This window comes from Syngnathus scovelli, chromosome 20 (assembly GCF_024217435.2).
Source record: "Syngnathus scovelli strain Florida chromosome 20, RoL_Ssco_1.2, whole genome shotgun sequence".
Classification (NCBI taxonomy): domain Eukaryota; kingdom Metazoa; phylum Chordata; class Actinopteri; order Syngnathiformes; family Syngnathidae; genus Syngnathus; species Syngnathus scovelli.
In genome coordinates, this window is record NC_090866.1 from 5532501 (window position 1) to 5559406 (window position 26906).

Consider the following 26906-nt stretch of genomic DNA (forward strand, 5'->3'; position numbering starts at 1 on the left):
TTTGACCATGATATTTCCCTAATAAAGTGGCCTGTTATTAGATACACTTGAAAATGGCGGTGTACTTAATGGAGTGTCCGTGTGAGTCCCTCGTTAAGTGCACCTGCGAGAAAACCTTTAGCTCCTGTGGAACGTGAAAGTAGCTAAAAGTTTTCACGCAGGTGCGCTTAACGAGGGTCACTTGGAAAACATGTTGGAACGCGGCCCCGAGGACGAGAGCGTGACACCTGTGACCTTTGACCATGATATTTCTCCAATAAAGTGGCCTGTTATTAGGTACACTTGAAAATGGCGGTGTACTTAATGGAGTGTCCGTGTGAGTCCTTCGTTAAGTGCACCTGCGTGAAAACTTTTAGCTCCTGCGGAACGTGAAAGGAGCTAAAAGTTTTCACGCAGGTGCGCTTAACGAGGGTCACTTGGAAAACATATTGGAACGCGGCCCCTAGAGGACTGGAGGTCGACACCCCTGGTTTAAGTGAAAAGTGCCACACCCGCCCTCACCCCCACCTCCTGATTGGCTGTTGGTTCTGTGACGTCACTTAGACACTCCATTAGGTACACGGCCATTTCCAAGTGTACCTACGTCACTTGGACACTAGATGGTGCCACACCCGCCCTCAACCCCACCTCCTGATTGGCTGTCCTCCCCAAATCTGGTCACCCTACAACAGGGGTGTCCAAGTCCAGTCATCGAGGGCCGCATTCCTCCATGTTTTCCAAGTTTCCCTCGTTAAACACACCTGATTCAATGATCAGGCTCCTGTAGAACGTGAGGAAGAACTGATCATTTGAATCAGGTGTGTTTAACGAGGGAAACTTGGAAAACATGTAGGAATGCGGCCCTCGAGGACTGGACTTGGACACCCCTGCCTTACACTGAGTGCCAAAAGTCCCAATGATCGTGAGCAGCAGGGGGGGGGGGGCATTTCAACCCCCTACACTGAGTGCCAAGCAGGGAAGAAATGGGTATCATTGTTATAGTCGCTGGTATGACTCGGCAGGGGTTTGAACCCACAACCTCCCAATCTCAGGGCGGACACTCTCCTCTTAGGCCACTGAGCTGGTAAACACTTGTATCGTAATATGACACTTATAGTCGTTAAATAACGTGTATACCTGTATACGACTAAATATTGTTATCCAATATATCTACTGCAATTTCACATTAGATTGCTGGTTTGAAATTTGCTTTTAATATTATTTTTAATAAACATTTATGTTAAAACTTGTATGGCGTCTTATTCCTTGTATTTATATTCGCCAATTAAAACACAAAAATCAGACATTTGGTTAACTGCTTTATATGACAATATGTCTAGGTACACTACACGAGGTTAAAAAAAAAAGACAATAAATAAATAAAGGGTTAATTGCACAACAAAAGCACTTCCTCGCACCTGGGATCGAACCAAGCTCTTGCCGAGTCACTAAGCAGTCGGCTATTTCGAAAGGCAGTCCACAATAGCTTGCACTGTTTTGTGCGAGCGATGTGTATTCCAGTTCTTTTAAGTGAACTGAATCTTTAGAATCGGTTCACTCAAAATATTTGTTCAAAAGAATCGTTCACCAAATCGTTCGCTACACTTTATTTATTTATTTCATTATATTTTTATAGTAGTTTTCAAATAACGTGTATACCTATGTACGCCTAAATATTCACATTAGATTGCTGGTTTGAAATTTGCTTTTAATATTATTATTTTTAATAAACATTTATGTTAAAACTTGTCTGGTGTTTTATTCCTTGTTTCTTTATTCGCCAATTAAAACATAAAAACGAAATTCTCAGTGGGACGAAAAAACTTTTCCATCCATCCATTTTCTGAACCGCTTAGTCCCCACGGGGGTCGCGGGCATGCTGGAGCCTATCCCAGCCATCATCGGGCAGTAGGCGGGGGACACCCTGAACCGGTTGCCAGCCAATCGCAGGGCACACAGAGACAAACAACCATTCACACACGCACTCACACCTAGGGACAATTTGGAGTGATCAATCGGCCTACCAAGCATGTTTTTGGGATGTGGGAGGAAACCGGAGTGCCCGGAGAAAACCCACGCGGGCTCGGGGAGAACATGCAAACTCCGCACAGGGAGGGCCGGAGGTGGAATCGAACCCGCACCCTCCTAACTGTGAGGCGGACGTGCTACCCAGTGCACCACCAAGCCGCAAAAAACTTTTATCATAGAAAATTTGCAACACAGTTGCTCGTGTAACCATATAACGATACACTTCTTTAGAGCTAGGGTTAGGTTTAAAGTTAGGGTTGGAGCTAGAATTAGGTTTAGAGCTAGTGTTAGGGTTAGAGCTAGGGTTAGGGTTAGTGCTAGGGTTAGGGTTAGAGCTAGGGTTGGGGTTAGCGTTAGGGTAGTGTTAGAGCTAGTGTTAGGGTTAGGGTTAGAGCTAGGGTTAGGGTTAGAGCTAGGGCTAGGGTTAGGGTTAGAGCTAGGGTTGGGGTTAGGGTTAGGGCTAGGGTTAGGGTTAGAGCTAAGGTTAGGGTTAGAGCTAGGGTTAGGGTAGGAGCTAGGGTTAGAGCTAGGGCTAGGGTTAGGGTGCAAGCTAATTCCAACCCTAGGTCTAACCCTAACCCTAGCTCTAACCCTAACCCCAACCCTAGCTCTAACCCTAGATCTAACCCTAACCCTAGCTCTAACCCTAACCCTAGCTCAAACCCTAACCCTAGCTCTAACCCTAACCCTAAACTTAGCCCTAACCCTAACCCTAGCTCTAACCCTAACTCTAGCTCTAAACCTAGCGCTAACCCTAGGTGTAACCTAACCCTAGCTCTAACCCCAACCCTAGCTCTAACTCTAGATCTAACCCTAACTCAAACCCTAACCCTAGCTCTAACCCTAACCCTAAACTTAGCCCTAACCCTAACCCTAGCTCTAACCCTAACTCAACCTCTAACCCTAACCCTGGCTCTAACCCTAACCCTAGCTCTAGCTCTAACCCTAGTTCTAACCCTAACTCTAACCTTAACACTAGCTCTAACCCCAACTCTAACCCTAACACTAGCTCTAACCCTAACTCTAACCCTAACACTAGCTCTAACCCTAACCCTAGCTCCAACCCTATTTCTAAGCCTAACCCTAGCTCTAACCCTAGCCCTAACCCTAGCTCTAGCTCTAACCCTAGCTTTAACCCTAACCCTAGCCCTAGCTCTAACCCTAGCTCTAACCCTAACCCTAGCTCTAACCCTAGCTCTAACCCTAACCCTAGCTCTAACCCTAACCCCAACCCTAGCTCTAACCCTAACCCTAGCCCTAACCCTAACCCTAACCCTAGCTCTAACCCTACCCTAACGCTAACCCCAACCCTAGCTCTAACCCTAACCCTAGCACTAACCCTAACCCTAGCTCTAACCCTAACCCTAGCTCTAACCCTAACACTAGCTCTAAACCTAATTCTAGCTCCAACCCTAACTTTAAACCTAACCCTAGCTCTAAAGAAGTGTATCGTTATATGGTTACACGAGCAACTGTGTTGCAAATTTTCTATGATAAAAGTTTTTTCGTCCCACTGAGATTCGAACCCGGGTCGCTGGGGTGAAAGCAATCTCCGGTTAGAATGTTATTTTGTAGGTATTAACAAGTAGAATAGTTTTAAATTAGTCACAATTATTTAGGCAGATAATTATGGGATATTTTGGTACACTACAAAACACCAGACAAGTTGGGAAAGGCGATGGTAAACCAAAGTTGCGTGTTGTAGCATATTCATAACACTCGGTCAGTTAGTAAATGTAGTAAGTGATAGTTGACCTAAAATGCCGCGGTTACTAGTTCAGACCAATAGCCGGGAGAGTTGTGCACTTAATCCAAAAGCAACGATATCATGCGTTGTGCTACAGCTCTTGTTCCTATAATGCCAAAGAAACAGTCTTGTGGACCTTCAGTGTGACATGATCCGTCATTCTCGGACCTGCCGCAGTGATGACAAGAGGGAGGGCAGCGGATTGAGGGCGGGTGGGTTTTCCTCCACCCCCAGAGCTACTAAAGCACCGGCCAGGAGGGACGTGACTCTGGGCAGGGCCGGGGGCTGAGCTGGCATCACCTGCACAATCACAAAAGTTTGCTGTTTGAAGGAAGAAACACTGGAAAACCTGACCGAGCCCTAACCCGCCAAGCCACATCCGCAGCTACTTTCTTACCTTTTCAACTTGATGACAATGGATGAGTCCATCGCGTCCTATGTAGAATGTGGCGAAAGCGTCATAGGACCTGGAACAGATAGATGCCATTCAGTCAGAATGACACATATGGACGGGCTGCTTTCAAATGGACCCAAAAGAGTCTGGGTGGGGCTACCTGTACAGGTGTGATTTGACTTTGCGGTAGAAGCGAAGAATCAGAGTCAGGAAGGGAAGGCCCCGGAGCCTCCAGCGAGCCTTAATGGTCCCGTCTTCCACGCGCTTGGTCAGTTTCAGCACCTCCAGCCGGACGTCGGTGAAATAGAACAGACACACCAGGCGCCACAGCAAAGTGCTGAGTCGGTAGATCGCACGTCCCCTGCAAGAGACGGACATATGGGCCAGTCACAAAAGAAAAGAAATAGGATCATAGTCTCAAGCTAAGGTAAGCTGGATCACTACCTGGTCTTGGTGTTGACAAGTCCGTTGATGAATTCAACGTCACGGGAGTACATGGTATAGTCGTGATTCTTTGGAAGCTGTAAAAGAATGCTTCAATGTATTACCAAAAAAAAAAAAAAAAAACTCCTGTTATTTGTTCCCAGATGACATGTCTCAATGCTCATTCTCGTTACTAAACTAGAAGAATGGAAAGTTGTCACACGACTTGCCGAATCCCTGCCCTGTAGCATGAAGCTATTCAACGGGTAATACCGTCAAGTGCACAACTCAAAGTCAAAGTCAAAGTCAAAGTCAGCTTTATTTGTCAATTTCTCCACATGCCAAAGACACACAAAGAAACCGAAATTTCGTTCCCCCCTATCCCACGGTGACAAGACATGGCTCACAACAGACAAACAAGTAAACAAGTATAACAAAAGCGTGCTGAATAAATAATGAATAAATAACACAACAATAAATAGATAAATAAATAGATAAATAGGAGGAGCAGAAAAAAAAGGAGCAAGTGCGCGTACAGCAGACATTCCCGAAAATAGCGCAACAGTGCCGCACGCTACGCAGGGTAGCGAGTTCAGGGCCCTAACAGCCTGGAGAAAGAAGCTGTTGGCGAGTCTGGTGGTGCGGGAGCGCAGGCTCCTGTACCTCTTCCCAGAGGGCAGAAGGTCAAACAAAGAGTGAGCCGGGTGACTCACATCTCTGGCAATCGAGGTTGCCTTGCGGGCGACATGGGAGGTGTAAATGTCCTTCAGGGAGGGTAGCGAAGCACCAATAATCTTACCAGCCGTATTCACTATGCGCTGCAGGGCCTTCAAGTTCTGTTCAGTGCAGTTACCACCCCAGACAGCGATGCAACTGGTGAGGACGCTCTCAATGGTGCCACGGTAGAATGTAGACAGGACTGCCTGAGGAGCACATGCACGCCTGAGCTTCCGCAGGAAGTACAAGCGGCGCTGAGCTTTCTTCGCCAGTGACGAGGTGTTTTCGGACCAGGAGAGGTCCTCACTGATGTGCACCCCCAGGAACTTGGTGCAGCTCACCTTCTCCACCACAGCACCGTTGATGATCAGCGGCAGGTGTGTTGTGTGACCCTTCCGGAAGTCAACAATCATTTCCTTGGTCTTATTGACGTTCAGCAGGAGGTTGTTGTCCCTGCACCACGTGGTCAGAAGGTCAACTTCCGACCTGTACCGAGTCTCGTCGCCCTTCGTGATGAGACCCACCAGAGTCGTGTCGTCCGCAAACTTCACTATGCGGTTGTCGCTGTAGGTCGCAGTGCAGTCATGCGTCAGCAGGGTGAAGAGCAATGGACTGAGCACGCAGCCCTGGGGGGCTCCCGTGCTCAGCGTGATGCTGGCGGAGATTTTGTCGCCAACACGCACCACCTGAGGCCTCTGACAGAGGAAGTCCAGTATCCAGTTGCAGAGGGAGGTACTGAGGCCCAGCTCGTCGAGTTTGCAGATGAGTCGCTGCGGCACAATGGTGTTGAAGGCAGAGCTGAAGTCCACAAACAGCAACCTCACATATGAGTCCTTTCTCTCCAGGTGGGTGAGGGCCGAGTGGAGGGCAGAGCAGATGGCATCCTCAGAGGACCGCTTGGCACGGTACGCAAACTGGAAAGGGTCAATGGTGGGGGGGAGAACGGACTTGATGTGCTCCATGACCAGCCGCTCAAAGCACTTCATGATGATGGGCGTCAGTGCCACAGGGCGGTAGTCATTGAAGCAGGACGGTGCAGGTTTCTTTGGCACAGGAACGATGGTGGCAGCCTTGAAACACGAGGGGACGATGGCCTGCTGCAGGGAAACGTTAAAGATGTCCGTGAAGACACCCGACAGCTCCCCAGCACAGTCCTTCAGCGCTCGACCCGGGATGTTGTCAGGGCCCGCCGCCTTACGGGTGTCAATAGCGGCAAGCGCCCTCCTCACACCGTCGGCAGAGAGGCGCAGGGGCTGCTCGTGTGGGGGGGGAGTGGACTTCAGTGGGCAAGTGCTGTTCTGGGCGTCGAAGCGAGCAAAGAAGCGGTTCAGATCGTTCAGCAGACGGACGTCGCCCTCACAGCTCCTCGGCGCGGGCTTGTAGTCCGTGATGGTCTGAATGCCCCGCCAAAGGCTACGTGCGTCCTTGCTGTCCTTGAAGTGGGTGGAGACCTTGCACGAGAACGCCTTCTTCGCTTCTTTGATGCCTCGGGACAGGTCGGCCCTCGCTGTCCTCAAGCCAGCCTCATCCCCCGCTCTGAAAGCCTTGTCCCTGGCCCTCAACAGTCTGAGGACAGCCCCCGGCAGCCACGGCTTCCAGTTCGCGCGAGTGACGACGGATTTCGAGCAAGTCACATCATCGATGCACTTTGTGATGTAAGAGGTAACAGAGTCAATATACTCCTCTATGTCCGTCCAATCGTTGTAGGTGGCTGCCTGCTTAAACAAGTCCCAGTCAGTGGTGTCGAAGCAGTCACGAAGTGCATCGGAGGCACCCTCAGGCCACACTCGAACCTGCCTCCGAACCGGCCTGGATGCCTTTACCAATTGTCTGTATGCGGGCAAAAGCAAAACGGTGAGATGGTCAGAAAGCCCCAGATGGGGGAGGGGGGTGGCTTTGAAAGCTCCCTTTTGCGCCGAGTAGACTAGGTCCAGGAAGCTGTCTCCACGTGTCGGAAAGGGAACATGCTGGTGAAGCCTCGGGAAAACAGACTTCAGGTTGGCATGATTGAAGTCTCCAGCGAAGATGGTGAAACCGTCAGGGTGCGCTGTTTGCTGTTCACTGACAGCCTGGTACAGTTCACCAAGCGCCGCGATCCTGTCTCCTTCGATGTTGGAAGGCGGGATGTATACCGCGACTAGCAGAATCGCGGTAAATTCCCTCGGCAGATAAAAAGGACGGCACTTAATGATCACAAACTCCACAAGCGGCGAGCAGTGCTTACATACCACCACAGAGTCCCGGCACCATTCTTCTCGGATGTAGACGCATATTCCACCTCCACGCGACTTTCCCCCTCGTACAATGGCACGGTCCGCCCGATAGCACGCTAGCCGCTCCAGATGCACTGCAGAGTCCGGAATGTTGTCACTCAACCAGGTCTCGGTGAACACGAGCACACAGCAGTTCCGCACCGTCCGGTTCGTAGACCTCAGCAGGCGAACGTAATCCATTTTGTTGTCCAGCGATCGAACATTCGCCAGAAGAATGGAGGGCACCGCCGGTCGCGCTGGGTTGGCCGCCAGCCTGGCCCGGACGCCTCCGCGCTTGCCCCTCTTCTGCCTCCTCGCACACCGTTTCCGACGGCTCCCAACCGGGGGAGGAATAGCGGGTGAGGTCGGCGACGTTTCAGGACGTAGCAGTCCGAGCGCCTTTAATGTCGACGCTTCAAAGTCCAGAACGCCGCAAAACCCACTTCTGCCGATGTCAAGCAGAACCTGCCTGCTGTACTTGTAGCACGGACGAGACGAACACACAAGACTGTCGGACGAACACTCATTAGACGAACAAATCACCGTACTGACGGGACAGAGAGTGGCCGCTGCGTGTGCACGCGCCGCCATCTTGAAAAGCCATCAACACAAGCATTGAAGTTGGATTGTTTGGAAAGAGATTCAGCCACTTTCCCTGGAGCGTATCTATCTCAGAGAAAGCATCTGCCTACCTACCTCCGTCCTTAGTCTTTCATATGCCACGGCCAGCTTTTGCTCTCCTTCATTGTCTCTTTCACTTTGCGAGCCCTCTGTTCTTACATGGCGACTATACACAGGGTTGGGATGACAGGGAAACTCCTCCATCTTGTTTCTCTCCAATCCAATAGCCTGCCGAGAGTTTGGGCTGCCGCCGCCGCCGCCCGCCGTGGCTTTTGTTCCCAGGGAATGGAAACAGTAAAAGCGAGAGCCGTACACAAAGGGTGCGGGGCAACTCTCGGTTTCAAAGAGGCTTCCGAAACAGCCGTGCTGTCTATTTTGGCCGTGCGCGCCGCTTCTCCGGAAGCTGCTGCCGATGCTGATGTCATCCTCTCTGCTGCCGTCCACCGTCGTCAATAGGAAGGAAAAGTCGGTGGACTTGTGACTTCCTGGAACCTCTGCTAGTCTAGTCTGACCAAAGAGCGGGATCTGATAGCTGGTGCAATTGGGCGACGCCAGGGCCCATGATGCACTGCTGAGAGGGTGGCGGGTTGGGCAGCGCCACTGCAAATCAATTGGCTGAAAGACACACACTCGATGGATCTGAAAAATGCTAAACTCCTCCCTCATCCCATTGAATGGAACTAGTGTTGAAATGGTTCTTTGCAGCCAGCTAATTACCTGACAAAGGCTCCTGATGTGCTTGGTGATGGGCCTGCCTTCTGCCATGGATGCGGACACAAGCCACCCAGAAGGCAAGTAGACCCCCTCTGCTGACAGCCATTCACCACACAACCCCACTCAGTATGTCACCATGACCTGCAGCAGCAAGGCTGCAAAGTCACATGGACAACGAGCCTGCAAATTGTTCTTCGATCCAAACTCCGGCCGGCTGCGCTTCTAGTCCCCCTCGAGAACCTAAAAGAGAGACAGTTAGCGAGGAGTTGACTCCGTTTCATGGCTCTGTCGTCGCTTGAATTCTTATTACATTGGCACTTTGGTTCATATTTGGCATCGTAGCAATTGCATGACAAGGATTGTCATGGGTAAATCCATTTGACATTTTCTACCATTTGCATCCACGACTGCAATGACATTTTAAAGACTCGACCAGCACATGACATGCACAAGACCACAATAAGGACCGGCCGGCCGGCCGGCAGTGGCAGCTAAAATTGAATTAACCAGTCAAGAACAAACGCTGTTCTTCTCTTCCAGTATGGGGGAGAAAAAGTGAGAAGGAAAATCGAAAAAGCCCATGAGTTCCTATTGGAGATTGATCGACTCTCATATATATATATATATATATATATATATATATATATATATATATATATATATATATATATATATATATATATATATATATATATATATATATATATATATATATATATATATATAATGTGACGTTATCACATAGAGTGACAATATCAAAGTGTTGGTTCCTGTGATCGACGCGCGCTACATTATGGCGTGAGGAAGATTATACTCTTATACGTGAAATACAAAGTCAAATGCAACATTTCTTAAACGCAACTGATGTCGTCATTCAAGTGGCATCAACTGTTCGTAAGAGCTCCGATTTTCATTGCAAATGTGCATTATTTCCCCCAAATGGGCGCTTAGGCCCAACTAGTACGGGTGCCCTGTGAGGATATGTTCCCCCCCCCTTATTTTGAGAACGGTGAGTCCTAGACTCCAACTGTTTTTTTCTGTTGATTTGTAGATCTATTGAGTAAATATTTTTTGCTTGACTTTTCTTCCCCCACTTAGGTGTATTGATACGTGTCAAAAGAAGCTCTGTGTCTTTGCTTCCAGGTCAAGAAGGACATCTAAGCGCGAGTGCTCGGAGATCCCGACTACAACGCTCAAAAGTTCCCCAACACGCATCGAGCTTTCTCCTCGGATGACTCGTAATCGATGATGTGACTTGCTCGAAATCCGTAGTCACTCGCGCGAACTGGAAGCCGTGGTTGACGGGGGCTGTCCTCAGACTGTTGAGGCCCAGGGACAAGGCTTTCAGAGCGGGGGATGAGGCTGGCTTGAGGACCGCGAGGCCGACCTGTCCCGAGGCATCAAAGAAGCGAAGAAGGCGTTCTCGTGCAAGGTCTCCACCCACTTCAAGGACAGCAAGGACGCACGTAGCCTTTGGCGGGGCATTCAGACCATCACGGACTACAAGCCCGCGCCGAGGAGCTGTGAGGGCGACGTCCGTCTGCTGAACGATCTGAACCGCTTCTTTGCTCGCTTCGACGCTCAGAACAGCACTTGCCCGCTGAAGACCACTCCCCCCCCACACGAGCAGCCCCTGCACCTCTCTGCCGACGGTGTGAGGAGGGTGCTTGCCGCTATTGACACCCGTAAGGCGGCGGGCCCTGACAACATCCCGGGTCGAGCGCTGAAGGACTGCGCTGGGGAGCTGTCGGGTGTCTTCACGGACATCTTTAACGTTTCCCTGCAGCAGGCCATCGTCCCCTCGTGTTTCAAGGCTGCCACCATCGTTCCTGTGCCGAAGAAACCTGCACCGTCCTGCTTCAATGACTACCGCCCTGTGGCACTGACGCCCATCATCATGAAGTGCTTTGAGCGGCTGGTCATGGAGCACATCAAGTCAGTTCTCCCCCCCACCATTGACCCTTTCCAGTTTGCATACCGTGCCAAGCGGTCCTCTGAGGATGCCATCTGCTCTGCCCTCCACTCAGCCCTCACCCACCTGGAGAGAAAGGACTCATATGTGAGGTTGCTGTTTGTGGACTTCAGCTCTGCCTTCAACACCATTGTGCCGCAGCGACTCATCTGCAAACTCGACGAGCTGGGCCTCAGTACCTCCCTCTGCAACTGGATACTGGACTTCCTCTGTCAGAGGCCTCAGGTGGTGCGTGTTGGCGACAAAATCTCCGCCAGCATCACGCTGAGCACGGGGGCCCCCCAGGGCAGCGTGCTCAGTCCATTGCTCTTCACCCTGCTGACGCATGACTGCACTGCGACCTACAGCGACAACCACATAGTGAAGTTTGCTGACGACACGACTCTGGTGGGTCTCATCACGAAGGGCGACGAGACTCGGTACAGGTCGGAAGTTGACCTTCTGACCACGTGGTGCAGGGACAACAACCTCCTGCTGAACGTCAATAAGACCAAGGAAATCATTGTTGACTTCCGGAAGGGTCACACAAAACACCTGCCGCTGATCATCGACGGTGCTGTGGTGGAGAGGGTGAGCTGCACCAAGTTCCTGGGGGTGCACATCAGTGAGGACCTCTCCTGGTCCGCAAACACCTCGTCACTGGCAAAGAAAGCTCAGCGCCGCCTGTACTTCCGGCGGAAGCTCAGGCGTGCATGTGCTCCTCAGGCAGTCCTGTCTACATCCTACCGTGGGACCATTGAGAGCGTCCTCACCAGTTGCATCGCTGTCTGGGGTGGTAACTGCACTGAACAGAACTTGAAGGCCCTGCAGCGCATAGTGAATACGGCTGGTAAGATTATTGGTGCTTCGCTCCCCTCCCTGAAGGACATTTACACCTCCCATCTCGCCCGCAAGGCAACCTCGATTGCCAGAGATGTGAGTCACCCGGCTCACTCTTTGTTTGACCTTCTGCCCTCTGGGAAGAGGTACAGGAGCCTGCGCTCCCGCACCACCAGACTCGCCAACAGCTTCTTTCTCCAGGCTGTTAGGGCCCTGAACTCGCTACCCCCTTCTGCGTAGCGTGCGGCACTGTTGCGCTATTTTCGGGAATGTCTGCTGTACGCGCACTTGCTCCTTTTTTTTTCTGCTCCTCTTATTTATTTATTTATTGTTGTGTTATTTATTCATTATTTATTCAGCACGCTTTTGTTATACTTGTTTACTTGTTTGTCTGTTGTGAGCCATGTCTTGTCACCGTGGGATAGGGGGGAACGAAATTTCGGTTTCTTTGTGTGTCTTTGGCATGTGGAGAAATTGACAATAAAGCTGACTTTGACTTTGAAAAAATCTGCAGAAGATGCGTAGCAGAATGTCAAGTGTGTGTGTGTGTGTGTGTGTGTGTGCGTGCGTGCGTGCGTGCGTGCGTGCGTGCGTGCGTGCGTGCGTGCGTGCGTGCGTGTGTGTGTGTGAGACACATCTGGGTCGGGCCGCCAGGAAATGACTGGTTCGCTTCACTCTTGTCATCACCTTCCAACACGTTTCTTTCACATTTCAATTTGGGGAGCAGCGCAGCGGGTAGCACACATCCACACGCAAGCATGCGTGCACACACACACACGGTCCATATTAGCAGCGATGCAGGTTTTGCCCTCACAAACTTGCAGTGCGTTGACACTCGAAAATATTGACAGTATTCACTATAGTGTTCAGTCATTAGAATGTGCAGGCAGGTGTGCCTAATAAAATGGCTTGTGTGAGAAAATTTTGAATATTTATACACAGTGGGGTGCAAAATAGGTATGCAGTAGTATCACAATGGGGAACATACATAATGAATGTATTTTTTTCCAGTTTTATTTATAATTTATTTTTAGTAAGTATTGTATGTAAAGTGATTGTAATTTGTTTGTCTTCTGGTAAAATGAATGGAAATGCTTTTAATTGTAAACGGAATATTCAAAGCTAAGTGTGTGTGCTTCTGCTGCATAATGTCACAAGTGCTCAATGCCAATGAAGTGCTAAGTGTTGCTTTTTATGGGGAGGAAACATACTGAAACAGTGTGCGTGTGCACGTGCGTGGCAAACACGCATGCACATGCACACACACGCACGCACACACACACACGCGCGCGCGTGCGCACACGCAGAGGCTGAATATGTTCTGAGTTACAACCTGTTCACTGATGAGACAGCCCCCTTTAAGTTTTTTCCTCACTAGCTCATTAGCCCTCATGTGTGTTGCATTGTGGGAGTACTACAGCATGCATCTATGCATGTGTGTGTATGTTTAGGTGTGTGAGTGTGTTAATGTGTGTCAGAATCTGTTCCCAATTGGTAACTTTTAATCAGCCCGTGAAAGCGAGGCCCAGTCCACTAAAAGCCATGACAGCCACCACTAACATTTGAAGCAACAACACAATTGATGGATGTTTCATGCAAAACACATATCTCAACATTTTCATCACAATGTTGCACAAGAAATCTGGGACAAAAACAAACCTCATTATTGCCGTCAACGAAAGGTGCGTCTCTCGAGGGTGATCAGCACAACTGGAACTTTGACATCTGAAAGAAAAAAACAAACATCATTTTACAAGGGTCGCATACATATACGCACACACAACACACACACGCGCATCCATGCGCACAAACACACACAGGAAATGGAATTAGAGGGGATTATTGATAGAAGCTCCCGGCACACCTCTCTCACCGCGACACCTTTGTTGTGACTTGCGTCGTAAAGATGTGTTTCTGTGTGAACGCCACACTGTAAAAAGTGTATCCTCCCTTATTAGTGCGCCCGTCTGTGTATGTGTTCATTAAGCACGTGTTATGTTGTTAATAGCACACCTCGTTGGCTGGCAAACATCAGGCCGTTAAAACGTTACACAACTGTGCTTGTGTGCTTCACAAAGACCAGCTTGTGTGTGTGTTTGTGTATTAGCACAACACACGACATGTCTAGTTGTATAGATGTATTAAAAAAAAATTGCAGGCTGCCATGGGCAAACCAAAGCATCAGGTGGCGCCACCAAAGTTTCAACAGTTAGCCAATAGGAAGGCAGAAGAAAGAAATTTCAGGAAAATACACAATGGCACCATATAATGCTACAATGCATTTTAACTCTCAAGTTACTAGCTTGGTCAGGGAACAAATTCAACTTGAAGTTGGAGTGGCTGGAATTAGCATGTGGAGCCAGCCTCTTCCTCGCATTCTGTGGGCTTTCATGTGCAAGCTCGGATGCATTTTATTGTCGCATGTGCAACTTTTATGTGAGGTCAAGAAACACGGCGTGTGATGTCCGCGCCAACTTACAAACGTCACCATCGCGGGAAGCTTGAGCGCCGCAGACTCAAATCTTCAAAAGACTTCCTGGCACAAAAGTATTGGGACACCCCCCAACCAAGCAAATTTTGATCAGCGCTTTTGTATTGATAGTTTGATGAAAAGCTGTGTTCCAATACTTTTGTCTCCAACAAGATTTCCATGAGCCAAACAAGATCAGAATGAAATTAGAAATCCAAAAAACCAAAAGCGTTTTCCTTGTAAATTCCACATCTTTGATATCATTTACAAGAGACGTTTGCACGCCACGCGCCTTCTGCGAAAACCACTCGGCATCATCGAAATTTTATTTGAAGATGAAATAGTCGTGACTGGATGAATGCATGGGCTGTAAAAACATTACAATGCATCTGGACGAGGGGCTCACTGCCAAGTCGCCAGCGGCCCTTTCAGACACCAAAGTGGCATTGGGTAGTGGTGGGAAAAGTTGCAATTCAAGAGTAAAAAAAAATAAAAAGTCTGAATTTATTTAAAAAAAAAAAAGAAAAAAAAAAAAGATGTGCGTGTGCGTGTATGTATAAATTACCTCCTCTGTGATTGGCTGGTGGCTAATCCAGTTTGTAGCCCACCTTTTGTCCAAGGTCAGCTGGGGTGGGCTACATCATACTGGCGACCCCTAAAGAAGATAAAAGATGGTCAATATTCTTAAATCATCATTTTATGAAAAAGAAAAAAAATCATCAACAATATCTCAGTCAGCATCTTTTCCAGTTCATTTGCAGCGCTACTTTTAGCAAGCGGGCACACCACAGGCATCAAAAGATGGCGGATGGGAATATTTTCTCACTGTCATCACTTGTTGCACTCCGCCCCCCCCCAAGGCTCGTTCACAGTGTGGCCCCGGTCACCCCCCCAACCCCCCTATACCCGTCTTTCATCCCGTAAAGACGGAATCCAAACAGTCCAACTTCCCCTGCACTCATCTTTTATTAATCACATCTCAGCGCCGTGTCGCCTGCTCTCACACACACATGCAGATGCAAAAAAACGCCTCAAGTGTTTCATACTCGGAGCACCCCAGGGCTCGTTTAAGGCCTAAAGAGGTGTTGAAGAAGGATTAGTGCGCACACACACATGCACACTAAACACGTGCACGGCGAGCGGATATTCCGGGCGTTGTTGTTCCAGGTGTGGAGTCATCGGGGGTCTCCATGCTGTGACCCCCGTTATCCCGGGAAGAGGGAGGAAGAGACGCTGGATGAAAAACACATTTCTCGCCCGAGGCCGTATCACCGAGGACAAAACCAGCAGAAAAAAAAGTTGGGGGATTCAAGTGAAAGCAGATTTTTCTAAGAAACACTGAGACCCCACATCATTGTGGTATGACACCAGCGGATTCACCTCGTCGCAGATTTTTTTATTGTTGCAATTTTTTGGGGGTGGGGTATTCCCCTTTTGTGAAAGCCTGCTTTAAATGAAAGTGCATGTTGTAATGTATTGGAGTGCTTCCACTAAGACAAAACAACAAAACTGTCCAGTTCTTTTTTTTTTCCTTGAGTGGGAGCCACCCAAACACGTCGAGTGCATCCTGGCTCATATGTTGTACATGTTTGAGAATGTCCAGTGGGTCCATAAAAAGTCAAATGTTCACTGTGCAACGATGATAATGATGACGAAGGGGAATAAGCCATTAAAATGAATTTTTAAAAAAGGAGGAAGAAAGTCAAAATGATGAGTGTTGTGCTCAAGAACAACCAGCTTGCAGCCATTTTGTTCCAAAGATAAAGCAACGTCATTAAATGACGTCATTAAATGATTTCATGACGACTGCAGGAAAATAGGATATTCTCAAAGCAACAAGTCTTAACACTGAACTAGGGTGGTCATAATACCGAAGAACTTGGCGTAAAACATATTGCCGGGGTGTGACGTCAGCACAATATATATATATATATATATATATATATATATATATATATATATATATATATATATATATATATATATATATATATATATATATCTTAAAAATATAAAATGTGAGAAAGTGGGACCCATTCATAAATATACGACAAGGGAACACATGTAACTTGTCTGTGAGGCTTTCATGTTGCCGTTTGCCGTTAAAACGGAGTCATTACCGCCAATTAGAAAAAGGTAAAAATAGGAACTGGGGAGGGAAACACTAGAACACTTTCTTTACTCTTTTTTTTGCAACGTCGCTATAAAAACCAGTACGTGTTTGTGCACATTTTTACGCCCTAAACACTCCAATAAATTGACATTCCTTCAATGTGCGCTAAATGCTAGTTGGATGGGAGAGGAAAGGCGGCATTAGCGGCCAATTCGGAATTTCTCTTTTTATGACTTTGTTCTTTGATTAAGAAAACGCTTAAACGCTTCCAGTTGGGTGGGAGAAAGAAATCGGATGAAAATAAGCGTTGTTGTGCGCTTTTTAAGACGCACGTGTGCCCGCCGCTCCCCGAAAGCTCGCTTACGAGCTGCAGATGTTTGCGTTTTAAGATTGTGATTTTCACATCATCGTGAGCGTTAGCGGCCTAACGGGCGCACGCCTCCTTCAAAAGAGCAAAAGTTATCATTAAAGAAAAAGAATAGAATATAAACTTTGAATTACTAAAATTACATATAGCATCTTTTTTTTTTGAGTCCGAAAACTATGACTGACTGCATGAAACTATATTACCTCCCTGAAAAACGAACAAGCATAGTTTCCTCAAAACTTTATGATTTGTCTCAATTTAGATATTTTAATTTTATTTTTTCCATACAGACCATATTTTCTAATCATGTACGTTTTTATTGAGAAAAAAAACAATTGGCGAATGCTCTGAGTGTTACAATGTGAATTTCAATGACAATGCATGTCTAGGTAGCTCAGTATATGAAAAGCTAGTGGACTGGTGTTTTTTTTTGGTTGTCTTGGAAGACGTTTGGCCTCCCTTCAGAGCAGCCTCTGGTTCGTGCCGTTGCATGAACTGATGAAGCCCGCTCAGAAGAGAGGCCAAATGTCTTCTCAGGTAACCACAAGAGTCCACTTGCCAGACATTTGGTGCCCTGAAATGAAATGACCTGCATGCATAAGAGGTAGTTATCGTCCCTGGATGACGTCCTCGCTCTGTTTAAAGCGCAAGCAAGCAGGTGTTGTTTCCATGGAGGTGAAAATTTCCAACCTTGCCTCTATTAAGTCATAAAAAACAAAACCAACGTCTCAATTTAGTCACCAGCAGAGAAGCTTTCATTGCTCCCATTTTCGCTGCCATGGTGCGTATGTGTGTGTGTAATCGTCTCCATAATATCCTGAATGCGGCCACGTAATGAACTGCTAAAGGTGCACACATTCAAACTGCGCTTTATCAAAGGACTAAATTCATTGCATGCTAAGACTGATAGTTTGTCCTCCCATAAACACACATGCGCACGGCACACACGCGTACACAAACAAAGAAACATCTGCAGCTCATCCCATACAAACATGTGCGCCTGGATACACATTCGCATAAATATAGAAAAAATTGTGTTCTATTTTGAGGAAAAAATATTTTTTAAAATCCCGTATAGCAATAATTACTGCTGTGGTTTAGTAGTTTATTATTAGTGATTGGTGCTACAATGCATGTACTGAGAAGTGTTTGTAATATTTGAGTCTCTGGCGTCATTATCAACAATGCAAAAATGTTTTACTTCGTGTTAAAACGCTTTTTAATTCTTTGGTTTGTATGAATTATAATAAAAAAAAGATTAAATGAAAGCACGAAGATTGGGCCTGCAGGCTGGCACGCGCCGTCAAGGCTCATTAGAGAAGCGCACACGGGCAAGCGCCTGCAACGCATGCACGCGCCTTGAAGCTGTCACGTTTTTCGCTCATTTTCCGACTCTGGGTGAGCAAACCGCGGTCAAAAGATTCCGTTAATCTGGTCCTTTTTGTCTGTATTTAATCACAATAGTAATGATACTAACAAAAAAAAAAAAAAAAAATAGAAGCATGATGTTTAACCACCATATTATCTTTAGTGTGATATAAACTCGCCGTAATTTTAAATTATAGTGCTCCATTTTATGATTGGCAAATATGAACTACCGATGTGTGAGTAATATTTATTGCAACAATAATAATGGAGGAACAGTGGTTGTCAATAATATAAATAATATTTATATTTATATTAAACAACATTGACTTTATTTGACTTGTTTTGGAGTCAGTATATGCTTGGATGGCAGTTATATTGTTTGAAATTATACGGATTTATTTAAAAGTAGTGTCAACACTTTTATATAGACATTTTTTTTCTAAATTAAATTACAGGTCAGAAACACACGACTTAAATATTTTTTACGGCAGCCTACATATATATCCCTAATTAAAGTTATCCTTAACTAGAAGTCAGAACAGTACTTGTCAATACAGCATGTACAATAAATAAAAAAAAAATGCAAAGCCACTGGGGAAAAAATAGCTGCCATTTATAGAATGCAAAAAAAAAAAATCCGAATCGATTGTAATTTAAAAGCAACATTGTAAAACACTGTGTCTACTTTTCATGACATAATAAGGTTTTGACAACTGCAAACTATCATATATATTTTTTAAATTCTAAATTATGTTTTAAGCTAATTCATTCCTCACCTGATTTACTTGCTTGCTCGTCGTGGAGGTCAAAATGTCACTTCGGGGACCCTTCTCACCATCACTGAAACAGAACATGTCAATAAATCGTTCAATTCATGATTATTCAAGTCAACCGTTACAGCAGAGTTCTTTGTAAATATCCATCGTTATTTAGTGAATAATCGATGGAACGTCGAATAAATAACACTATGTTCGCTTCAATACTATTAAATACTTTTTTAAATCTCAATTATGTCTTTAGTGAGGACCACAGTTAAACCTATTGAAATGCATGCCAATGAAATTACATGAAATGAAATGCGAAATAATGTAGCATACATAAAAAATCTTATAGAATTGCTTCGCGTCTTCTTGAGGACCAAGGACACTTTATTGAACAATAGCTCATAGCAGATTATTTTTTCACAAAATTTGCGTATAACTAAAACATTCAGCAGAATGATAATTTCACAGTATTATCAACACTTTACATTTTGGGTGTATTGTACTAAATTACCATTAATAACAACACCTTTGCACTGACTATAAAACTATGAAGAATATGCATCTTTATTCCTTGCTTCAAAATTCATGCGTTCTTTGTGTCTGTTCATTGTACGAGTTTATTCAACATCCAACAGAAGGAGTAATGTCTATAACTTAAAAATAATCTTCAGTTGTATGTGCACATTTTCCTATTTGTTGTTGAATAAATTACTGAGATTTAATTTATCGCTTGTGTTAAAACGTCGAGTAAATAATGTAAATAATGCAATAAATTCTAACTGAAGGGTTTGATGTGGTGTTGCTTCACTCGTTGACCACATATGGGCTTCACCAGTGGGCGCGGCCACGGAGGCTAACCACTTCCGGAGTGGGTACTGGGAAGACTCTTGATTGGCCCAGGCCATTTGTGATTGACAGGTTCCCCACAGCCCCTCCTTGGTTCTCCCCCTATGTTGACACCTCCCTCCAAAAAAAGTGGTGGACAACCGAGACCTCAGACGCGAGGAAACTTGCACCACAGAACACTTCTTCACCTTTTCGGGGACTCTTCTACGTTGTCGTCGTCTTCGTACCCAAGACACGGTTGACACGCCTTGACCACTGTCGCTTCCCGGGACTTGGGATCGGAGCTATGGCCGAGAAGCGACGTTCACCGTGCGCGCTCAGCGTTAAGGCGCACGCCTTCTCGGTGGAGGCGCTCATCGGGGCAGAGAAGAGGCGCAGGACGGCTGGAGAAGGCGCGACGTCGCCCGGCTACGACGTCCCGAGAACGGCCGCCAGTCCGGAGCCTCCGCCGGCGGGCAGAGTGCACGGCAGTGAGGCGGAATATGCCAGCGACGGATCCCGTAAGTAAAAGGTTGCAGTGCTGCCACAAACTGGAACTCAAGATGGAATAATATGTACAACATTTGCAGACATCCACAACATTCAACAACGCTATCGGCTGCCACATCATACACACGTCTACATTCCACACACATCTATGTTAGTATAATATAATATATAATAGTGATCAGATACTTACAATATCGTCGTCATTATTAATCTTGATTATTGTCATCCTAGAAGCCACTCATGCAAATAAGACATGTTGGGCTTGTGGCCGGCGTGCAAAGTGTGTGACAATTATGACTGTGAGTCGATGCTTTATTTTATGGGCTTTTGGCTGCAGTCGTAAACGCGCCAATTAGCAGCAGTAGAAACGGACCCAAAAGCACCAGGATGCACTGGAAACTTGGAAACCTAATACGCGAGTCTACGGTGTCACTTCTAATGCAATAAGCCTCAGGGTCTGCATTCAAATGCACCCTCTGCACACACACACACACAACAGAAAACACGTTCATAAATATGCTTAGTTATCAGATTGATCAATAAATTCAACTGTATTTCAACTCCCCAAAATTGTATAATAGCTACTTAATTGAATTACATTTTTAATACAAAGCATTCTCAATTGTAATTTAAAAAAAAAATAGAGTGGAGACGCAGTAAACGTGTGGAACGTGGTAACAGGTAATTGCATGTTTGTGCGCGCGTGTGCTACAGAGAGCGAAGACGCGCTCCTGGAGAGTCCGCAACTCGCAGCCGGTTGCGGGACCGGGAGCGAGGACCCACGCGTGGACCTACAGGGCTCGGACCTGTGGAAACGCTTCCACGAGATCGGTACGGAGATGATCATCACGAAAGCTGGAAGGTATAGACATTTGCTAAGTCATGTTTTGCCTGTTTGTGTTCATGCAAATTGAATTTAAATTAAAAGGCCAATAAAATAGTGTGCTTTAAATAATAAAAAAACAAAAACAATTTGCACGTTTTGGTTAAACGTAATTAATAGTGGGGACATTATAGTCAAAGATAAATATTCAAGGAATTAAGAAATCATTGCAAAGTGAGCATCACTATTTTTTATTTTTTTTTGCAAAGTGAATTGAAAGCCCCCATTTCTGCAAGGTATTTGTAAATAGATGCGTTTGGTTTTCAGGCGGATGTTCCCTGCCATGCGTGTGAAAATGTCCGGTTTGGACCCACATCAGCAATATTACATCGCCATGGATATCATCCCCGTGGACAACAAACGATACAGGTAAGCTAGAAATGAGAAATATGACACGTTGAAGTCGTAATTCTTCTTTGTGTTACACACAAAGGGCGCTGGGCACAGTTGTTTGGTTGTTCCTTTTGGACTTTTAACCTCGGTCTGCTGGAAGGTCAGCGCAGCAAATGTGCCAATCTGCAGAGGGGGGGAAAAAGCACAACAAAGGTTCCCAAGAGCCTTTGGTGCGTATTTACGCACGCCAGAAAGATTCAACAGTCTTGTTTGGAACGACATTTACATAACTTCAGTTATTGTGGGATTGCTGGAGATTATTTTTCTTACCGTCCCTACTTTTTTCACACACTTCTGCTTTCACATTTCTCAACCAATTTGAATCAATCAAGTTTAAAATAAAAAAAACTCACAGAACCAGATTTTGGCATTTCAAAAATTCCTTATTTAAATTTTGATATTCTTTTTTCGACACAAACTGCAAGTGGACGGTTTTGCTGTGTTCTTACAGGTACGTGTACCACAGCTCCAAATGGATGGTGGCGGGCAACGCCGACTCTCCGGTGCCACCCCGGGTCTACATCCACCCGGACTCGCCCGCCTCAGGGGAGACGTGGATGAGGCAGGTGGTCAGCTTCGACAAGCTCAAGCTCACCAACAACGAGCTGGACGACCAGGGACATGTAAATTCACTTATCATTATTATTATTATTATTGACCACATTATCCAACTATTCATTCATGGTATCGCTTAACCTTATTAGTATTAACTGTTATGATTTTATTTACACTTATACTATATTTCTCTGTGTGTATTTAAAAGTTAAATTAGAAAATTTCAAAGAAAATTTGTGTGTATTTAAAAGTTAAATTAGAACATTTCAAAGAAAGTGACTTAAATTTTGAGCACCACAAAATCCCTTAAAAAGCAAAAAAAAAAAAAAAAAGGATATATATCCACTGACCTGATTTTTCTAATGGTTTGGTCTTGGAGGAGGTCTTCCAGTAGATGAAGCATTTTGAAGGACCCAGGCAACAAAATGCTCTTTGCTAAAATTAAATTCACATAATCTCCTGCCAAATTAAAAATATAATTTTTTGAAACACATTAAGAGCCCATTTTGCTTGCTCCCAATGCAGATAATCCTGCACTCCATGCACAAGTACCAGCCGCGGGTGCACGTGATTCGGAAGGAGTGCGGCGAGGAGTTGTCCCCGGTGAAGGCTGTTCCCGCTGGGGAGGGCACGTGCACCTTCTCTTTCCCCGAGACCGTCTTCACCACTGTCACGGCGTACCAGAACCAGCAGGTTCGTACCTACTCATCATCTTCAAGTCACCCTCCCCAACAATATGAAAACAGAAGCGTACACCTCCCACCCCGTTGGTTACTTTATGCCTACCACAGAGCGAGAATTTCAAATGCTTTGAATTCAATGAGAAAAGTCATTGATGTCTAATGAAAACCACGTAGGCGGTTTTTATCCCGGAACGGTTTGAAATTTAGATAAGACTCTTCACTTAAAAGTAAAAATGTGTCCACAAAGAAAAACCTGACTGAGTTCACTTTTTTTTTTCTGGTTAATCCTGTCAACTGACAAAGTAGCTGCCTGTAAAAATAACGCAATGGTGTACATTATCCAAATTGAGCGTAAGACTGAACATCTGACATTGGATTCAGCTCACACGGTTGAACAATTTTTTTCTCTCAACTAGCATGTGTCACATGTGCGTCCCCGCAAACACACTGCCTCAGTTTCCTAAATGTCAAGAGACATGCTGGCATGCTTTATGTGTTGTCATAAGATTAGGGGGAATTTTTCCTGTGTTTTCCAGATAACCAGGCTGAAAATTGACAGAAACCCTTTTGCCAAAGGCTTCAGAGACTCTGGAAGGAATCGGTGAGTCGAGACCTTCATATTACCCGCCGCAACTGGGTCATGTTTGAGATTCTTGCTGGCCTGCGGGTTTTCTGTCTTTTTGTTTTTTGTTACGGCTATTTCAGTCTGATATTACGGGAAAGGGGGGAAAAAAGCACGGCCTGCATTTATTTATCCTTCCCTCGTGGGAAGTGTGCGACGGGCCGCTACGAAAAATCCACCCGGAGTGGAACTAATCAAGTCTTACCGCAGCAGCGTTCAGGAGATTTCATCGTGGAGTATTCATCACTTTGTCGTGGAAGATGGGAACACAGTTTCTGAAACAAAAGCTAAATGAATCAAATGCAATCGGTACAAAAAAAAAGCAGTAAGCCAACAATTAAGGCAAGCATGCGAAATGTGAACATGCATACTTTTCACGGGGGCAGCTTGTCTAAATTATCAGCGCGGCTTCAACCCTGCGGGTGTGCACATATGTTGGGTGGCGGTGGGGCGGGGTGACTTTCATCCTCACACTAACAAGGTCCAACAGAGGAGTTGCGTTAGGCGGCCACACCAGCCTACCTTGGAGGAGGACGGGTGAGGTAGGGTGGAGGCGAGAGGGTGGGTGATCCCACCTCATAAATCCTCACTGCGGCTTCCGGCCTCCTTGCTCCTGATTGGCCCATAAAAGCCGTGTGAAAGCAATTACCTCGGAGCGCCCGGCTGGCAGCGGCCAATGGCGACGTGGCGTTTATGCCCCTCATTACCTGCACAGACAAAGAGACAGACCAAGATGGCGGCCAGGTGGTCACTTTACGAGGTGGCGTGGCTAACGTGATTTGTGTTTGCAGGATGGGCCTGGAAGCCCTGGTGGAGTCGTATGCCTTCTGGCGGCCGTCTTTGCGGACGCTAACCTTCGAGGACATCCCTGGCATGACCAAACAAGGTACGTGATCTTGATGACCCCCCCCCCCTCCCAAAAAAAAAAAAATTACATCTGACATAATTTTTGCTCAGGTGACAACTAATGACATCTCAATGAACGTGTTCCCACAGGAGTCCAAGGAGGCCATGGAGGTGTCGGTCCATCACCTCATTTGCTATCACCCTCGCCCTGCTCGTCGCCCTTCCAGGTGTGTCCCCTCAGCCCGGGCGACTTCACCTGCAATCGCCCGGCCCTCCCGCTCCACCGCTACGCCACCCCTCCGGAGCCCTTCCCGCCGCCCCGGGGCCCGGCGTCCTACGAGGGTGACGCCTTCTGCACCCTGCCGCTCTCCACGTCGCAACTGGGCTACCTGTCCGGCCCCGCCCCGCAGGGCTATGCCGGCCTCCGCCTTCACACGCCTCACTACGGCCTATATGGCTACACCTTCCCGTCGTCCCCCCGCCTGGCCGCCAGTCCGGACAAAATGAGTGCCACTGCCGCCGCCAACCAACAGATCACCCCGCTTGGCTCGTGCCCTAATGGGACGCTAACGGACAGCCTGGGGGTGCTCGCCGCCGGACAGCAGGGCTTCTTATTCGACTCTCGGACTTTGGGGCTAGCAGGCAGCCCTTCGGGGAGTGGGGGCTCGCAAGTCGCCGCCCACCTGGGCTGAAATTGTTTACCGTGCATCCGACATACGACACTCAGGAAGGCCTCAAAACGCTTATCCATATTAGGGTGAGCGCAAACCTATCCCAGCTGACTTTTGAATGGTTACACCCTGGACATGTCGCCAGCTAATCAAAGTGATAACACAACGACGGGGGTGAAAACTGGAAGTGATTATGGAAGAAGGAAGTCCGGTGAGTTGAAGTGAGCACTTTGTTTCCATGCTTCCTCACAGCCATGCACTGAGTGTGTATCGTGGCTGGAAGGCGAGAATATAACAGGAGGAGGGGGGGGGGGACCCGTGGCACTTATGCACCTGCTCTTTGACCTTGAACTTGTTTGTTAGAGACTCTTCTTACACATACGCTCTTGGCCCAATTATATATATATATATACACACATGCACACATCTATTCATGCCAACAGCTTTTGTACGCAACTAATTTAACTGACAGCACAGCCAATTGTTGACTTGTCATACCACCTTTTGTTTCATCTTAATCAATTACAATGTTTACAATATGAACATTTACTTGTGGGCTGCCTTTTAATGTGGGTTTAAGATGAAATGTTGATACCGCTCAGGTTTTCATGTTGGTACACTTCTAAGTGTACAAAATTTGAAATGAGAGTGTAGACATGCAACACTACTCCTTGTTCATTTAAGACAACATTTTTTGTCTACCGCATTTATGAAAGGAGAAATGACATCTTTTATACTTGGAGTTATAACTCTACAGCGTAATGACTGCCGAGAGAGCATATGAATGATTTATGGCGAATACTTTGCACATACACGCGCAAACACACACTTCGCAGGGACGCGTCGCTTACATTTTCCATGGCCCCCAACACCATCCTTGACATCTCCAGTCAACTGGCCCAAACCCTGATCTAATTCCAACCGAAGCCATAAACAGCCAGTGCAGAGCAAAGTGTTGCATAACGGCATAAATGGACAATGTGTGTGCCCACCCCTCAACCGAGCGCTGGCTCACAAGAGAGCAAGGGCGTACGACAAGGAGGGTGTGAAGGTGCGAATGTGTGTGGCAACAGGTGGTTGAGACGTCTCAAAAGGTCACGCTGATCCCAGAAAATGCAAAAGGAGCCCCGCCGCCCCCTCGAGGCATACTCCATGAGAGCATTAGCCAAGTTATTCTAATGCTAACACATGTACTGTAGCTTAAATGTTAAACATGAGTTTAATGTAGATTAATTACCAGCATGGCAGTTTTGCATCTCAAGCACTTTTGAAATACTATATGGTATTTATAAGGTTTATTTGGTGTCAACTTTGATGTGTTCTCCCATTTATTGTACCAAAAATAGAAGAATTTTACTTCAACGCGGCCTTAAATTTGATATTTGGGGCTTGGTAAGTCACCTTTTTGTTGCGAAATAGAAAAGTATTTTTATAAATCATGTGCCGAAATATTTCGGTCACAGAAGAATTAACCACAAAAGCATGCTCGTGGCAGGACCACTGCCGAAATAATAAAAAAAGATGAATGATTACATAACACAAGTCATAAAGCAATGAAAGAATTATTAAGAACAAGTCATCCACTTCCTCCTTAGCTCGGGCGCGGCCTCTCGTGTTGCTTGGTGTCAACATGAGGGGTCGCTGACAAGACGAGCACATGTGTGGAGGAGGTGGAGGGGGTCTTATTTTAGAACGCAAGGAATTGTAGCCTTGTTGTTCCTGAGTGACGGGGGGGGATTAGGGGGGGACCCTGTGTGTCTCAGACACACAAAATAACTAACCCAAATAACTAATTTGAAATGAACTTGTAAACAGTAAACCAGAAAGTAGGTACTGCTCAATTTCCCTACGCTGACCTCGTCTTTCAACACAGTATTTAGCATTTGCATAAAAGCCAGTTGTGTGGCTTTAGCCTTGCTTGGAATGGAAGCATTAGCATTACGGGCCTCAGATGATGCAGGCTCAGTTTGGCGGCCGCAGGGTCCGTGACTGAGCATTAAATGCCCAAAGGTGAGGTCATAGTGGGCAGCGGCGGAAGGTTCCAGAGGAGGAGGGGAATCAAGAAACGTGCCAGAGAAAAGTAGAATTACTAACGTGGTTTAATGCCGTTCTATTTATATGGTGCCAAGACTAAACTGATTTCAAGGCAGTTTAAATATGAATGAGGTTT

The 26906-nt window shown here is 46.5% G+C and overlaps 3 protein-coding genes across 4 annotated transcripts in view; 1 reads left to right on the forward strand and 2 right to left on the reverse strand.

The window, feature by feature from the left end:
• Positions 1 to 19903, reverse strand: part of LOC125989893 (hormonally up-regulated neu tumor-associated kinase) — a 27210-nt gene extending 7307 nt beyond the window's left edge. For both annotated transcript variants that reach the window (XM_049756368.1, XM_049756367.1), the window contains exons 1-4: positions 19783 to 19903; positions 18761 to 18824; positions 14702 to 14791; positions 13326 to 13391 (exon numbers count right to left, since the gene is read on the reverse strand). The gene's annotated coding sequence lies outside the window, so the exon portion shown is untranslated. The remainder of the gene's footprint in view (positions 1 to 13325; positions 13392 to 14701; positions 14792 to 18760; positions 18825 to 19782) is intronic.
• Positions 3302 to 9284, reverse strand: LOC125989900 (uncharacterized). The gene is made up of 7 exons (XM_049756378.2): positions 9186 to 9284; positions 8879 to 9115; positions 8237 to 8776; positions 4593 to 4669; positions 4309 to 4509; positions 4152 to 4221; positions 3302 to 4054 (listed from the first exon to the last, which is right to left on the reverse strand). Exons 2-7 carry the CDS (start codon positions 8924 to 8926, stop codon positions 3911 to 3913), a joined length of 1080 nt encoding a protein of 359 aa, XP_049612335.1. The 5' UTR covers positions 8927 to 9115; positions 9186 to 9284; the 3' UTR covers positions 3302 to 3910.
• tbx18 (T-box transcription factor 18) lies at positions 19881 to 25279 on the forward strand. Its single transcript, XM_049756370.1, has 8 exons — positions 19881 to 20094; positions 20798 to 20945; positions 21234 to 21335; positions 21811 to 21982; positions 22440 to 22607; positions 23134 to 23198; positions 24011 to 24105; positions 24216 to 25279. Exons 1-8 carry the CDS (start codon positions 19881 to 19883, stop codon positions 24755 to 24757), a joined length of 1506 nt encoding a protein of 501 aa, XP_049612327.1. The 3' UTR covers positions 24758 to 25279.
• The last annotated feature ends 1627 nt before the right edge of the window (positions 25280 to 26906 follow it).